The sequence below is a fragment of the Malurus melanocephalus genome, unplaced genomic scaffold (assembly GCF_030028575.1).
Source record: "Malurus melanocephalus ecotype Western Australia unplaced genomic scaffold, MMel_1.1 scaffold_166, whole genome shotgun sequence".
Classification (NCBI taxonomy): domain Eukaryota; kingdom Metazoa; phylum Chordata; class Aves; order Passeriformes; family Maluridae; genus Malurus; species Malurus melanocephalus.
This window is the reverse complement of record NW_026623398.1, coordinates 921,935-936,334: the sequence shown is the minus strand read 5'-3', so window position 1 is coordinate 936,334 and position 14,400 is coordinate 921,935. Positions and strand designations below refer to the sequence as shown.

The following is a 14,400-nucleotide window of genomic DNA, read 5'->3' as shown; positions in this document are numbered from 1 at the left end:
ATTGAAACTTTTTGCTCTCAAAGTTTTATGGACATTTTTCATGYTCTAACTTAAGCTTTGGTTCACATAATCTATTTTAGCTCCCTTTTTATTTTCCAGTCACAGCCTCAGTCATAGCACAGCTGTGGCATTTGTCTTGCAACAAGAAGAATCTGATAATCAGGAAATAACCCAGATTTATGCCTGCAGTGCTGAAGCAGTGCCATATTTGTGAAAATAACTTAAGAGGACCAATATGCAGCAGATGTGAAGGTTTTACCTTCACATTTAAGTAGGTTTATACTGTCAGCAAGTGTGGGCTTAGCAGGGCCTGACAGAGTTTCAACTTACCAGATGTTTCATGTGATCAAATAGATACTGTACAGCTGTTTCCCATTCTTTTTACCAGGTTCAGATAAATACACAGTAAATGGTCTGAAATATATTTATTGTATTTTGGCAAGTCCTGCAGAGAACAGCCCACAAGTGCCAAGAATGCAGGGAAAAACCAAGGGTGCTCATAGGAATGCTCATTTTCTGTTACTGAGGAAAAATTAGCAGTTGTTTGTCCTGATGATACTAGTGAGGGAGCAATAAMATACGGGGTTTTCATTTGGTTGTGGATGTGAGATTAGTGGCTGTATTTACGGAGTGCCTCTGTCGGGGGCAGCTCCCATGGGCAGGAGCTGTCCCCCCTGTGTCACCTTTCCAGTGGTGTTAAATTCCTGGAGTTTACCTGGARAGGTGGTGAGTTTAGTGGAGCAGCTGTCCTGCAGGTAGCTTGTGCTAATCCCAGCTCAGGCTTTCAACACGAGTGGAGGACTGGTTTGGCTTCTGTATTCAGTGCAATACAGAAAACAGGGTATCTCCAGAGCTCCTGGCAAGGCTGCCTGTGTCCCTTCTGTCCACTCTGGGCATGGACAGTGTGACCCAAATTAGCCATGGGGTGCGTTTTTAAGGGCATACAGCTTTTGGTGGTAAATCCGGCCAACTGCTCTGAACTGTTTGAGGACTTAAGGCCAGTTWACATCAACTGCCACACCTGTCAACTTGATTCAATAACAGAGCAGCTAAMTAATAAAAAAGGAAGTTTCATTTCCCTTCACCTGCTTTTCTGTTCTCATTTCTCCTTCCTCCTCCTCCAGTTCCCCATGCTCTACTTAGCCCTTTGACCTTACTGCTGCCTTCTTTCCCTCCTGTCCCTGTCAGCATCCTGCCTTTCCATAGCTGCTCTTACACCTGGAAAATTCTTTTCTACTAGAGGCTTTCCTTGTTCTCCTTTAAATCCTTTTTTTAAAACCTTCATCTTCAGTTGGAGAAGTAATTTTCATCTTTCATTAATAATCTCTTCAACATTTCTTGACTGCTATGTTCTTTTCAGATTTATAGCCAAGTCTTGTGAACATTTACAGAGAAGTACCTGTTAAGTTAAATTGCGATCATTTGGTTATAAGTTTGGAGGACTGGATTGTTCATTGGAAAGATTTTTGAAATGGAAATATTTCTCACTGTAAAACTCTACGTTCATTTATGATTCTATATGCATTTTTAATAAACTTTTGTGACCTCAAAGGAGCAGTGGAACATTCACTAACTTCTATTTTAACTTTTATTCCTTAGGGCAAGGTGTGGAATGTGTTCTCACAGATTTTTAAATGCCCTGCAAACTTAATGTTGACAATATGACTTTATACCCAGAATCATATGAAAGGAAGAGTGCAAGCTGTACATTTTGATCTTGGTGGCCTTATTTGTTTTATGTTTCAGTATTGATTTTTATTTCAGGAACTTCAAGCATCTGGACTGSCTGAGTACATAAAGATTGTAGAAGTTGGGCCAAGGGATGGATTACAAAATGAAAAGGTAACTTTTTTTTTTGTGTGTGCATGCTTTGACCTGGATGTTAGTGTTATTTTCGTTGTGTAGAACATGTACATCCTGCTAATTATGTTTCTTCCATTTTGTACTATTAAATATATTTATTTCTTTTCATATCTCTTTATATTAGAATAAAAGTGTATTCCTGTTTACCCAGCTTTTAAATCATGTAATTTTTCCTATATTTGGCTAACTAGCCTTTCTGTTACTTAACATTTCTTTTTAATGGAATTTGTCCTGCCAGTCTGTAATGACATAACTGGCAAACACTATGAAGTGCTGGTTATCTCTGAAACTTGTATCTCTGCTCCACGTGCTAATGTAGAAGGAATAGTAAAATGAGTTTTATCATGTTTCCTGCTWAAGAGACACAGGGGAAAATATTACTCTTTTGATCGTATTGTTTGCCTGAAGGGTGGCAGAGAAGCATGGAAGAAGATTGAAAGAGGTTATAAGGTACATGTGTTGAAACAGTCMTCTATTTCCACGAACAGGATAAGCTCACATATATAATTGTTACTGGTATCAAAGATGTTAGTAGTATTAGCACAGTTACTCTACCTCAGCTCTGGAACTTTTTCTCTCCCATTTTTCTGTGGTCAAACTGTTAATATTTTCTTTGTCATGTCTTGGTAGTTTGGTGTTTGGTTACTAACAAACARTGAGGCCAGATCTATAACCAGTTACACAGAAGTGCTTCCTTTTGTGAGGGACAGAAAATGGAATAGGATCTTATATACTGCCTAGTACCTTCCATGGACAATAGCTYCCTACTGTCAGGAAACAGTGGAGCTATGGTAAAATGTGTAAGTGTAGTTCACTATTAAAAAAAAAAAAAAGTATTGATTATATACAGGGAACAACTTCACTTACAGAAGTTTCATATGTATGAAATGCTTTGCTAAAGTTTGTCTCTATATCTATAGGTGATAGTCCCAACTGATAYAAAAATTGAGTTAATCAACCAGCTTTCCAAAACAGGCCTGCCTGCAATAGAAGTGACCAGTTTTGTTTCATCCAAATGGGTACCTCAGGTATGTAAAATCATTTCCATTCAATTAAAAATTTGCAATTTAAAAGCCATTCCACTTATTTAACATTCAATTGTAACTAAAGATGACACATCATTAATATAATTTAATATTGTTCCTACTTCTTTTCTACTCTTCTAAAACTAGTGGTCATTGATTTAAAAAAGAAAAATAGCATAGWTATTTTTTTTCCCTAAATGAAATATGATTTTCCACATTTGGAAATGTGTTTGGAAGATCTAAATTTGGGACTTCTGTATATGTGGTATGCTTAGCCATATTACTTATTTTTGAGTTCTAGTACCCTATCAGCAACTACACTTAAGCTTGATTAATCATAATTTTCTCATTATTTTTCCAAAATTTGTTTTTGGAAAACAAATTCTACATTTTGGTAGAATTCAGCAGAAAATCTAGGCTTTCTGGAATCAGCAGCAAAACTGCATTGGCATTAGAATGTCACGTTTTCATTTGAGATTTAACCCTGCAAATTCATGCTTAGTCATAAAGTTTACTATTTAGTTTCTGTTTGTGCAAGTTAATTATTTTGTGCAAGTAAGGACTTGTAAGTAAGTAAGTAAGTAAGTACTTGTCTATATAATTTAAAATACTTTTCAAGAAATTACACACTTGTTTGCACAGAAGCATATGAATATATTTGGTAAGTAGCATACAAGTTGTTATTTAAAAATGAAAGCAAGAAGTTAATTTATTTGAGAAAATACTTCACTTTTAACAATGTCTACTGCATATTACACATCTGACAAAATGTAGCTAAAGTTTGTCCATTTTAAACTGAGAATACATCCTTGGCCTGGATTGTTCTAGGCTTTTCTTTGAGAAAAACCTACTGTGGTCATGTAGCAATAAATGCTTATTTGTGGGTTAACGAAGCAAACTGTTAAACACTGTGCGGAACTCCTTGGGTTTATTTCAGTGTTTCTCAGGGTTACCAGGGAAGAGTCTAAAAGAAGGATAATAGGAAAGGGGAAGAGAAGAATTTCTTGTCATCAATGCAGGGGCAATGATATTGTGTCTTTTTAAAAGGGAACAGGTTAAGTTTTTCCAAGTGCCATCACACTTTGTCAGTTACTGCAACAGAGAATAATGTAGTTTTTATAATGTTAGAAGAAATAGTCTAAAGCAAAGGTGTATTTATTCATTTCTTGTTTAATTATTTCCTTTTCCTGTGAGCCATTAGGAGTACCAGGTTTAGTACATTTTTGTCAGTTTAGAAAAAAACGAATAATTCCTTCTTATCTTAAATTCATGTCTGAATACTTTGTTTTAATGACTTAATTTCTTTTAAAATGTTTTTTTATTTAAAAGATAAGATTGTGTTGCTTTGATAGGGTGTGCAGTCTTGACTTTGTCTTTTCTTTGCTCTTTCATTTTTTTATAGGTCATGGGAATAGAATTTACAGTTATGTTTAGATCACTCATTCATTTATTTCTATTTGTAGTATTTTAAATTTTTTATGGTTTCCCATCCACTGTTGTTTTTGGCAGAGATTTTTTTACTGAAAAATCTAAAAGAGAAAGTTCCATAGTAGCGAGGTGCCATATAAAACAGGATCCCACACCTATAACTTAAACAGCCAAAAATTATAAATACCTACTATTAGGAAGCATATTTTTAAAGAAATTGGGAAAAGAAATACTTTATTACAATTTAAAATCTTATAGCATGCAATATGTGCAAAGRTGGGATTTTACTTACAGGAAAAATAGCAATGGGACAAATTTAATACATATAATATTATTTGGATTTGGCAGGTTATACTGGTTGAAAAAGTGTCATTTTGGTTTTCCAGTAAATTTTAAGCCAGGCTATAATTGTGGAGCATGAATTAAGTTCCAGCATTTGCCATTTAATTAATCATTGGGTTTCAGATATTCTTAYTTGCCCTGAGAAATATAGCTACTACTTATATTAAACTAAGGAATGAAAAAGCACTCTTAAAAAATAAAGGGATTTTTTGTGAGGTTATCAGACCAATTTCATTCACATAGAAGCAAGCAGAAAAAGTTTCTTTGTGCTATCTCTTATTTCCCAATAAGAAATAGTGTCTGGCTGTAAAATACTTTTTGTACCATATATCCACGTATAGAATACATGCTGGGCTTTCATTTGAAGAGGAATACATGCATTTTTCTAGTATTTTWAATCCATTCATTTTCATAGAAGGAAGCCAGTGACAGGAAGATTCCAGGTTGCCAGTGATGTCAGTTAAAAATGTGGTATAATTTAATACCATGTGTTTAGAATTGTGATACTGCATAGCTACCAATAAGGTATCTGCTGAAAGTAAGAAGTAGTGAAAGCTCTGTAGTTCATATACCTTCTCAGATGGTGCTTCTCAAATGACTTTTCACCAGTGTGGAAGAAAACAGAAATCCAATTTAATATTGTTTGCTTGCGAGATTTGCTTTTATGAGAGCTCATTTTAAAAGCATTTAAAATGCTATTCTATTTTTAAAACTACGACTCTTTAAAACATTAAATAGGAGGGATATGTTTTATTAACTGTATTGTTTTCAGGCATGCATACCATTGAAAAATAGTTGTTTTCAACYCACTTCTTTTAAGAAAATGTGATTGTCTAAATAATCTCTTTTTATTAAATGAGGAGGTCTTTCATTCATTGTCTTGATTAGTATAGAGATTATATTTAGTCTTGAATATGTGAGAAAAATGTAAGGATGTCCCAAAAAAGGAAGATTTTATTTTGCGAAGGGGGACTAAGGAAAGAAGTGTTCTGATCTTTGCTATAATAAAGTATTTTCTTCTTTAGAAAGAAACTTCTAAATATATTAAAAGGTTATGCTATGCAGATAACTGGATTTTGCTATACTTTTAAGAACAGATGTGTTTAGTCTTTTCAAATGTGCTGATTACAGTATTGAGTAATTCAAGTTCAGTTATGCATAACATTGTGATGTTTAACAGAGTTCTGAAGTTTTCAAGATTTGTATGTGTTTTAAATCTCAGTTGTTCTGTTAATTCCACTTACTGAGTCCAGTGAATCAAAATTAAAGTGGCTATAAGACTTCATGAACAGCATGATCATAAGTCTGTCAATTTATAATGCAAATTCTATTTTTACAGATTCACAAAAAGGAACACTGTAGAAATCTTAGCCCCAGTTCTGTATTCATGTAGATCTAAAAAAATTGCAACTCAAAGACTCAAATGTTAACAAACTAAAAAAGGAATATTTGTACAGAATCAGTTTTACTCCTTTGTTGTTTTAATTTTTGTATGAATTGTAAAAGTAATGAAGGCAAAATCACAGTCTAAGCCAATTTCTGTTTAGTTGTATAAAATCAGAAAATGAGTGCTGATCAATACAAATTATTGATYTGTTTTAGATGGCAGATCACAAAGAAGTAATGATGGGCATCGAGCGGCATCCTGGAGTCCAGTATCCTGTTCTCACTCCTAATCTTCAAGGTTTTAATTCTGCTGTAAGTGCCTTCATAGATGTTGTCCACATTTACCTCTTTYGTGTTTCAGACACTTGCAGTTCAATATCAGAAAGTAGCTGTTTAATGTTAGAAATAAGCTATAGCTTTTTTCATTGAAAACTCTAAATTTTTTTTGTGAAAAAGAGGGGAAACTCACAGAGTGATATTAAGCTCTATGTATTCATATTTTGATGGAGGCATTGATGAGGAACTTTTTAAATTCCTTTAAATGAAGCTTCTTTATGAAAGGGTAAGACAATTCTTTAACTTGTTGGCCCAAGAAAAGTGTTGTATTGCAAASTACAAAAGAAGGATAAGGAAAAACTCATTTAAATAAAAAAGCTTTATAGCAATTCTGCTTTTCATTCTGGTAGAGTTTGAAAGTTTAAATAATTTTAGTTCTTCCATAATAAATAGTCAAAATTATAGACTCAAAGTGCTTCAAAGTGTGAAAATAGAGTGGTTCAATCTTCTTAAAATATACACATTCATAGTCAAATCTTTACACTTTCTTGGTTTTTGAAAATTTTTAATGCTTCCATGCTTTTTGATATAGGATCAGCTGYATTTGGAAAGCATACTGCTTGGTGGACATTTGTGGTGTAGTCTGTCATTCACTTCCTGTACTGAAATATCTGTTAAAACAGAACCCTGTGCTTAGTTGACTTAACTGGCAGCAGTCAGATTATAGTGCCACAACTTTGTCTCAATGGTCGCTTGAATGAGTTGAATTAATTATGCTATATCTCAACACTGTATTTAGTGATATAATGAAAGGAAAACAGTGAAAAAATAGTTGTAGATGATTCCTGCGTTCTTCCTTGCTGATATTTTTTTCCCTCTGAAAGAATATTTGTCCCTGTAAAGGTTGCTGAAGCCAAGACACTATCTTGCAGAGACAGAGAGTAAAGGGAAAAGCTCCATACTTCTTCATTGAGCAAGAGTATTATTCTGACTGGAGAATGAGAGTTAATTAACTATTCTCCTAAGCTTAAATGTTTTCTTCTCCTCTCATTTGGCTTTTACCCTTCTAGTTTGTCTCATGTTAGTTGATTTACTGAGGTCCTGAGGTCCTGAGTACAAGCTCAGGCTAATTKTTCCTTCGATGAAGTCACCACATTTACACATTTTCTAGACTGGTGTTTGCTCTGAGATCTCTCAGCAGACTCTCACATACACATTTTCCATATTATCCATATCGACTATGACACCAAGACCAATAGTGCCCATGATTCTAGAGTTGGCTCTGTGAAGGAAATCCCTGTTGTTTATTGTTGCTGCTCTAGGCACCTGCACACAGGAAGCTTTCCCAAGCATGAGAATTCCTGAATTCCTTCCTGGTATTCACAAGGARCAGATACTGCATGAGTTGTTATATGATTTTTCCTTTTCTGGAAAGATGAATATAAGAATCAATCACTGCAGTTTGTATAGTTAGTTCATGTGATTTCCTAAATCTTACTGCCTTTATCATTCATCACTTTAAAAATGTGTTTAACAAATTGCTGAGAAAAGGAAGAAAATATGCCCTAATGAATGCTCTTAAAATTTGATTCAATCTGTCTGTATGCAATGGCTTAAAAAAATGGAATTAAAGTTAGATTTTAGATATGGATGATATAGTTAAGGTACTTTAAAACTTTAGAATCTTGTATGGAATTAAATGTTTTATCTAATATTTTAATATAATCATCTTATTCTATTTTCTTGAAATGTATTTTTTAGATTGCAGCAGGAGCTACAGAAGTCTCAGTATTTGGTGCAGCATCTGAATCTTTTACCAAAATGAATATTAATTGTTCMATTGAGGAAAGTTTAGAAAAGTTTGAAGAAGTCACTAAATCTGCAAGGAATATGAATATTCCAGTGCGTGGGTAAATATAAAGATTCTCAAGTAATACAGAATTATCAGAGTCATTGTTAACAGGTTTTGTTTTACTATCAATAGAAAAATATATTGCCAAAATTTTACATTGTAGATAAATTGTAATAATAGTCTTTACTGTGACTTTTGTTTCTAAGATTGAATATATTTAGTTATTTCTGCATTTTTAACTACTGACAGTGACTATTTTGCTGTGGTAATTGAAAAAAGAAARCTGTGTTTATAAAATAACTATTTAATTATGTAAATTTATTTTTATCATCGCAGATGACTTTTGTGCTGTTGACAATTCGTAACATTGCTGGCACCTTAGAAAACACACTAAAAACTTTTATTTTATTGTAGAATTCACATTATATCACTTCATACATTGCAGCATCAAGGTATAAAAGTGAGAAAACAAATTTACTCCTAATAAAAAAATTAGTCAGTATATAAGTGCATGAAACTCTAGAATTGAACAGTATTTATTTTTTAACTTAAAATTATTCTGAATGGTACTCGCTCTTAAACAGTATTGGTTTTCATTTCCATTTTCTTTTTAAGAAAAAAAGAAGAACTACTTACCTAAGATTATTTGTGAAGGTCCTTGTGAATGCAGAAGGGCTCACATAGATTCAAGGAAAAACTCAACAGTGAGATTTCTTGAGGATTACTAGTAATGTAAACTACATCATGCTCAGAGAATACCTRAATTGAAATTAGGTAGAGGTAGATACCTCCAAAACTAAGTACTTGAAAACCTATCTGAGAATAAATAGTRGGTTCTCTTTCCTCCAGAAACAGTGATGAGATAATGCTACTGCACACTTTTTTCCACAGGAGCATGTGGTTGTTTGGGCATTTGCCTTGAGAARGATAATTCTGACTTCTAGTTATACCTCTGCCCCAGATGATCACAGAACAGCATTATGGTTTAGGGTGAGAGAGAACTCTGGAGACCATCTTGTCCAACCCAAGGATTTGTAGGTGATGTTTGACAAAAATCTTAGTCTGAGCCAGCAGTGTGTGCTTGTAGTCCTGAAAGCCAATTGTATCCTGGGCTGCATCAGAAGCAGCTTGGCCAGGAGGGTGAAGGAGGGAATCCTGCCCCACTGCTCTGGTGAGSTGCCACCTGGARTGCTACATAAAGTTCWGGTGTCCCCAGCATAAGAAGGACATGGAACTGCTGGAGCAAGTCCAGTGGAGGAGGGACTGGAGCACCTCACATACAGCATCAAGCTGAGAAAGTTGAGGCTGYTTAGCCTGGAGAAGAGAAGGTTTTGTGGAGACCTCATAGCAGCCTTCCAGTATCTGAAGGGGGCTACAAGGGAACACAGACAGGGACTCTGTCAGGAACTGTAGTGATAGGGCAAGGGGGAAAAGCTTCCAAGATGAAAGAGAGTAGGTTTAGATTAGATACTAGGAAGAAATTATTTTCTGTGAGGATAGTGAGGCACTGGCACAGGTTGCCCAGAGAAGTTGTAGATGCTCCACTCCTGGAGGTGTTCAAGGGTGGATTGGATGGACCTCTGAGCAACCTGGTATAGTGGAAGGACACATCTCTGCCCATTGCAGGGGTGTTGGAACTAGATGATCTTTAAGGTCCCTTTCAACCCAAACCATTCKGYGCTTTTATGATTTTCACACACACACGRCCAACCCAGGATAGCTCATCAGTGCTTGGGGTCTTTTTCCCTAGCCTGGATATGTTTCAAATGGAAAATCACCAAATAGAGAAGTAAGGATGTTCACTGTGTTAAGAAATAGTAACTTGTGCCAGAGTTCTAATACTTTTCCCTGGTGCTAATCTGCCAGGTAGGGTCAGGATTTGCCTCCCTAAGCAGCTTCTCTTATAAGAGGTCTGTTATTTAAAAGCTCTTGGCYGCCACTGTTTGTCACATTTTTTCTGAAGCTAAATTCTGATCTGAGAACATAACTAGCAATTTGACTTCTCCAGGAGGATTCAGCCCAGGGATGCCTGAATTTTAGGTCCCAGACAGGTGTTGTTAAGGAAATGGGCAGAYAATTCAGGTGAAAACAGCTTGTGTRTAGCAGCAAACCTAAGCCRCTTGTGAACGTTTTTACACTAAACTTCTGTTTTCTGGCTTTTTCAGATGTCTAGGCATGTCAGGAGATATTTTCTGTTTTTTAATCCTGTATTTAACTAATAAAATTCAACCAAATGGTTCAATATAGACAGCCAACCATCCAGGAAATCCTCAAAGCCTGTGCATTGTAGAAATTTTTGCATAATTATGGACGTCAAAAAARGGACTTTGCAATTTGTCCATAAGATGCAAATTGCAGGTGAAGAAGCCCCTGTGGTGTACTGTAGATTGATTTTCCGCTTAAAATACTACCTTGTCTTCTGTGGTTTTCACACGTTTAAAAAAGTGGCAACCTAGTGGATTTTTTTCCCCCACAGATTATACATATGTTGCATTTGTAACGTGCCAGAAGAAATATTCTAGCACTGATACATTGATGTGATGGAMGTACCTGTTCCCATTACAGGATTCTACGACATTCCCAAACATTAWTTTTTTACTGTCTGACAAACCATGTGGCTTTTTTTTTTTTCACACAGAAAAAAAAGAGAAAAGTAGGAGGCAGGAAAAGGTAAAACAAGAATAGCTCATGAAAAGAAATTAAAGKAACAATAAAAAGAGTGAAAACAAAGCAAAGAGATAAAAGGGAGGAATATCAAGAACCAGATAGTGAAGCAAACAGAAAAACAGTAGAGAAGCGGAAGGAGAACTAAGGCAAATACAGTAGTATTATATTTTGAAAGTGCTTACTTTGTGTATCCAGTGCAGATACTTGTGATTTCACTTCAAWGTGCAAACATAAGACAAACATCATACAGTATATGCAGCATGATTTTATTGAATCTGTCATGCCAGGTGCAGGATATTACAGAACACTTTGACAGAGAACTGCTTCATATCAGAAATACTAGAGTGAGCAGATTCAAAGTTGGGAATAAAATTATGTAAGTGCACTTCACCTATAGCTTTCTTCCTTAGGTTTACAGGTCTAAAAAAAGTGAATAATTCAGAATTAAAAAGCCATTAAGAGAACAATYCAATTTAGTGGGTTATAACCAAGAATCCAAACACAGTATGTATATTGAAGAGAACCTACATTTATGTGAATCTTACATATATCTTCTTCACATGATATTATCTTGAGAATTAATTTATCCAGTGAAAATTAAGAGGCTGAAGCACAGGAGATAAGATGATGGACTAATGTTAAACTTCARCAAATCAAAAAATTTAGAAGAGAAYTGCTGATATTTGTTTTTAATCACTCTTTTAGACATTGTCTAATTTAAAGAACCATAGCCAAAACCTGCAGCCTTTCCTCAAGCTAGCTCCCAAGACTACAGATTTTGGCTTCTAATGTAAATTTTGTACGCTAAATATTTTGCTAGAATTACTAGGRCAATAAAAATAATCATATGCATAAATTGTGTTTGTGTTCATTTCAATACAGAGATTGTTTCCTTTCTAAAGCACTATTATTATTTAAAGTGTTGTTTATTTGCAGGAAATGGATAATTTAGTGCCTTGCCCTAACTCCTGATTTGAGCAGTTGAAAAATAGTTCCAAAAATAATTTTAAGGGATAAAATTTTATTTCCTATTTTTACTGGCAATTTACCATTTATGTAGTGAGCATAAATCATTGGCAATCCTTGAATCTTATGAAAAATGCACTCAAACAGTTGAAACTAAACTTTAAGCTTTTGCATGTCTTACTGTTACTACAGCTGCACTAACTTTGACTCGATCATCATCCAGAAAATTTATGTTGTCATCTGTCACATATAAAATCTGTATCGCAGTCCACAGTCTCTTAATGTTTACTAAATTATTTCAAATGTTTATGAAGAATTGAAATGTTGCATATGGTCTTAGAAGTTATTAGCATTATAAAGAGGTGAGGTTTTGTTGTGGGTTGGGTTTGTTTTGTTTGTTTGGTTTTTTTTTTTCTAATGATACATGCATAAAAATTTTACAATAACATCTGGGACACACTCTGTGAAGACACTGAGGCAAACCAGTTATGAACTGTGTGGTCAGCTAATTACTGCTATGGGTGTTTTGCATGTAAAGTGACACAAAATAGTGCTGGTTTTCAGTTTGCACATTTTCAATTTGCGTAATTCAAATACTATTAAAAATATCACAACCTATTCAGTGATGAAAAATTAAGTCTAACATCCAGGATTGATAAAAAATGGTGGGAAATGGTAATTGGAAGTAGTCACTTGGATTGTCCTATAAGTTAAATGCATCATTAATGTACATGTGAAGGAAATGTTAAGTAAATTCTTATTAAGCTGGTTTCCTCCAAGTTGGTGTATTCCATTWAGATGGATTCTTCTAAGTTAATGTGTTCCAAAATTTAAAAAGACTSAGGAATGAATTGCAGTTAGTACAATAGAACATTAAAGGAGGTAAGGACTGGGATTTTTCCCTTTTCCACAAATAATACTTTGTGTCTTCTGACAAGGACATAAAATCAGACATTCAGTTCTGTATAGGACTGCCTTATTCCTAATAAAAAATGAACACGGGATACAAGCCTCAGAGGTTGTAATTTTGTTCCTCTACTGAAAAATATTTCTCCATGGTCAGCAATTAAAAGCTGTAATTATGTCCCAGACCTGAAAAATTTTCATGTGAATAGCCCTTTTAAGGCCATTTGTGCAAATGTGAATGTGTATGCAAATGTTTAGAGGTTCAGTGTTAGAAAAACAGATGCAAATGATTGCTTTAGAGGACCTCTAGAAGCATTTCGTTACAAAGCTGCTGCTTCATAAATTAAAGCACGTGTAATCACACACTAATTCTGAACTGTACTATGTAATTTCTTTATTTATGTCCTATGCCTTTTAATACTGAGTTGTATTAAATTAATACTGAGTTGTATGGTGCAGTTCACGGTACATAAAATCATTTTGAAAGCATGTTTCAATATTTGGCTTACATCTGTGTTTGTAGGGAGTTCAAACAGTGGTTGATATACTTGAAACACAGAAATATTTTTTCCACAACAAATTGATAACAAACAAATTACGGTGTTCATTATTGTTGCTGTTGTTGTTATTATTATTATTATTATTAGTAGTAGTAGTAGTAGTAATAGCAGTAGTACTGTTATTGCCACCACCTTTTTAATAAAGCTTAAAGGTTGCAACATATGTAATTCCTTGTGGATTATATAATTATTGGTTCATTTTTATGCTAATACACAAATTAAACAAAATATAATCAAGACGTAGAAAGGACTTATTCTAGTTATCTTTGTCTTATGCTAATGACATTTGGATTTATTTTGAAAAAAAAACATGAAAGAAGACATTCTTTTTATTTTAATGTACATATAACAAGTGATTTTAGAAACAAATAGTGAGATCTGTTTGTAAAGACACATCCTGATTATCTAAAATTTCTGATTATCAAGATAATCTGATCTTTATATCTCAGTTAAATTATGTTATTTTTTTTCTTTTATACAGTTCATCCTCAAGTTAAGTTGAGATATTTGGATGGCCATACAGTATCACATTTTTTATACTTATTTAGAAATACCATAAGATAAACTCCAACAATTCTGTTTTCACAAATAAATACAGTTCAAAGYTATGTGTATTTTACAAATACAGACAGAAACCTCAAATTCATATTTTCTGGTATTCTGGAATACTTAGGGCTGGAATACGTATGTTTTTTCACATTGCTTTAAAATGCCTGTTTTAAACACTACACTGTATTTTAGCATAGTCACAATTATTTTGATAATGTGATTTATACGATTATCACTTTTCGAGATAGTAAAGCCATTGTCATATCTTCGTGTCACTGTGAGCCTATATTTGAGCCTGTGGAAACAAAAAAAATGTAGATGAACATTTAATAGACTTGGAAGCAACACTTTTTAGTATGTGAATAGTAAACAAATCCACGGTTACACAGTGTTAAGCCAACTGGTCTCAGTGCCCTGGAGAAGTTTAAGAAGCCAGAGATTACTGGAATGTGGGGAGTTAGTGAATTTCTCTGTGCTGGGAACAGCTTAAGAAAAGGATGTTGGAGCTGTTGTACTGACCATCATACTGGATGATTGCACTATGTGAGAGAAGTGGCTTTCCTTAGGAATAAATTTATAC

The 14,400-nt window shown here is 34.2% G+C and overlaps 1 protein-coding gene across 1 annotated transcript in view; it reads left to right on the top strand.

Annotated features, from left to right (window-relative positions):
- HMGCLL1 (3-hydroxymethyl-3-methylglutaryl-CoA lyase like 1) overlaps nucleotides 1-14,400 on the top strand; it is a 75,212-nt gene that overhangs the window by 17,885 nt on the left and 42,927 nt on the right. Inside the window, exons 2-5 of the mRNA XM_057372210.1 lie at nucleotides 1,765-1,842; nucleotides 2,784-2,891; nucleotides 6,261-6,356; nucleotides 8,082-8,230. Coding sequence (XP_057228193.1) covers nucleotides 1,765-1,842; nucleotides 2,784-2,891; nucleotides 6,261-6,356; nucleotides 8,082-8,230 — 431 coding nt within the window. The remainder of the gene's footprint in view (nucleotides 1-1,764; nucleotides 1,843-2,783; nucleotides 2,892-6,260; nucleotides 6,357-8,081; nucleotides 8,231-14,400) is intronic.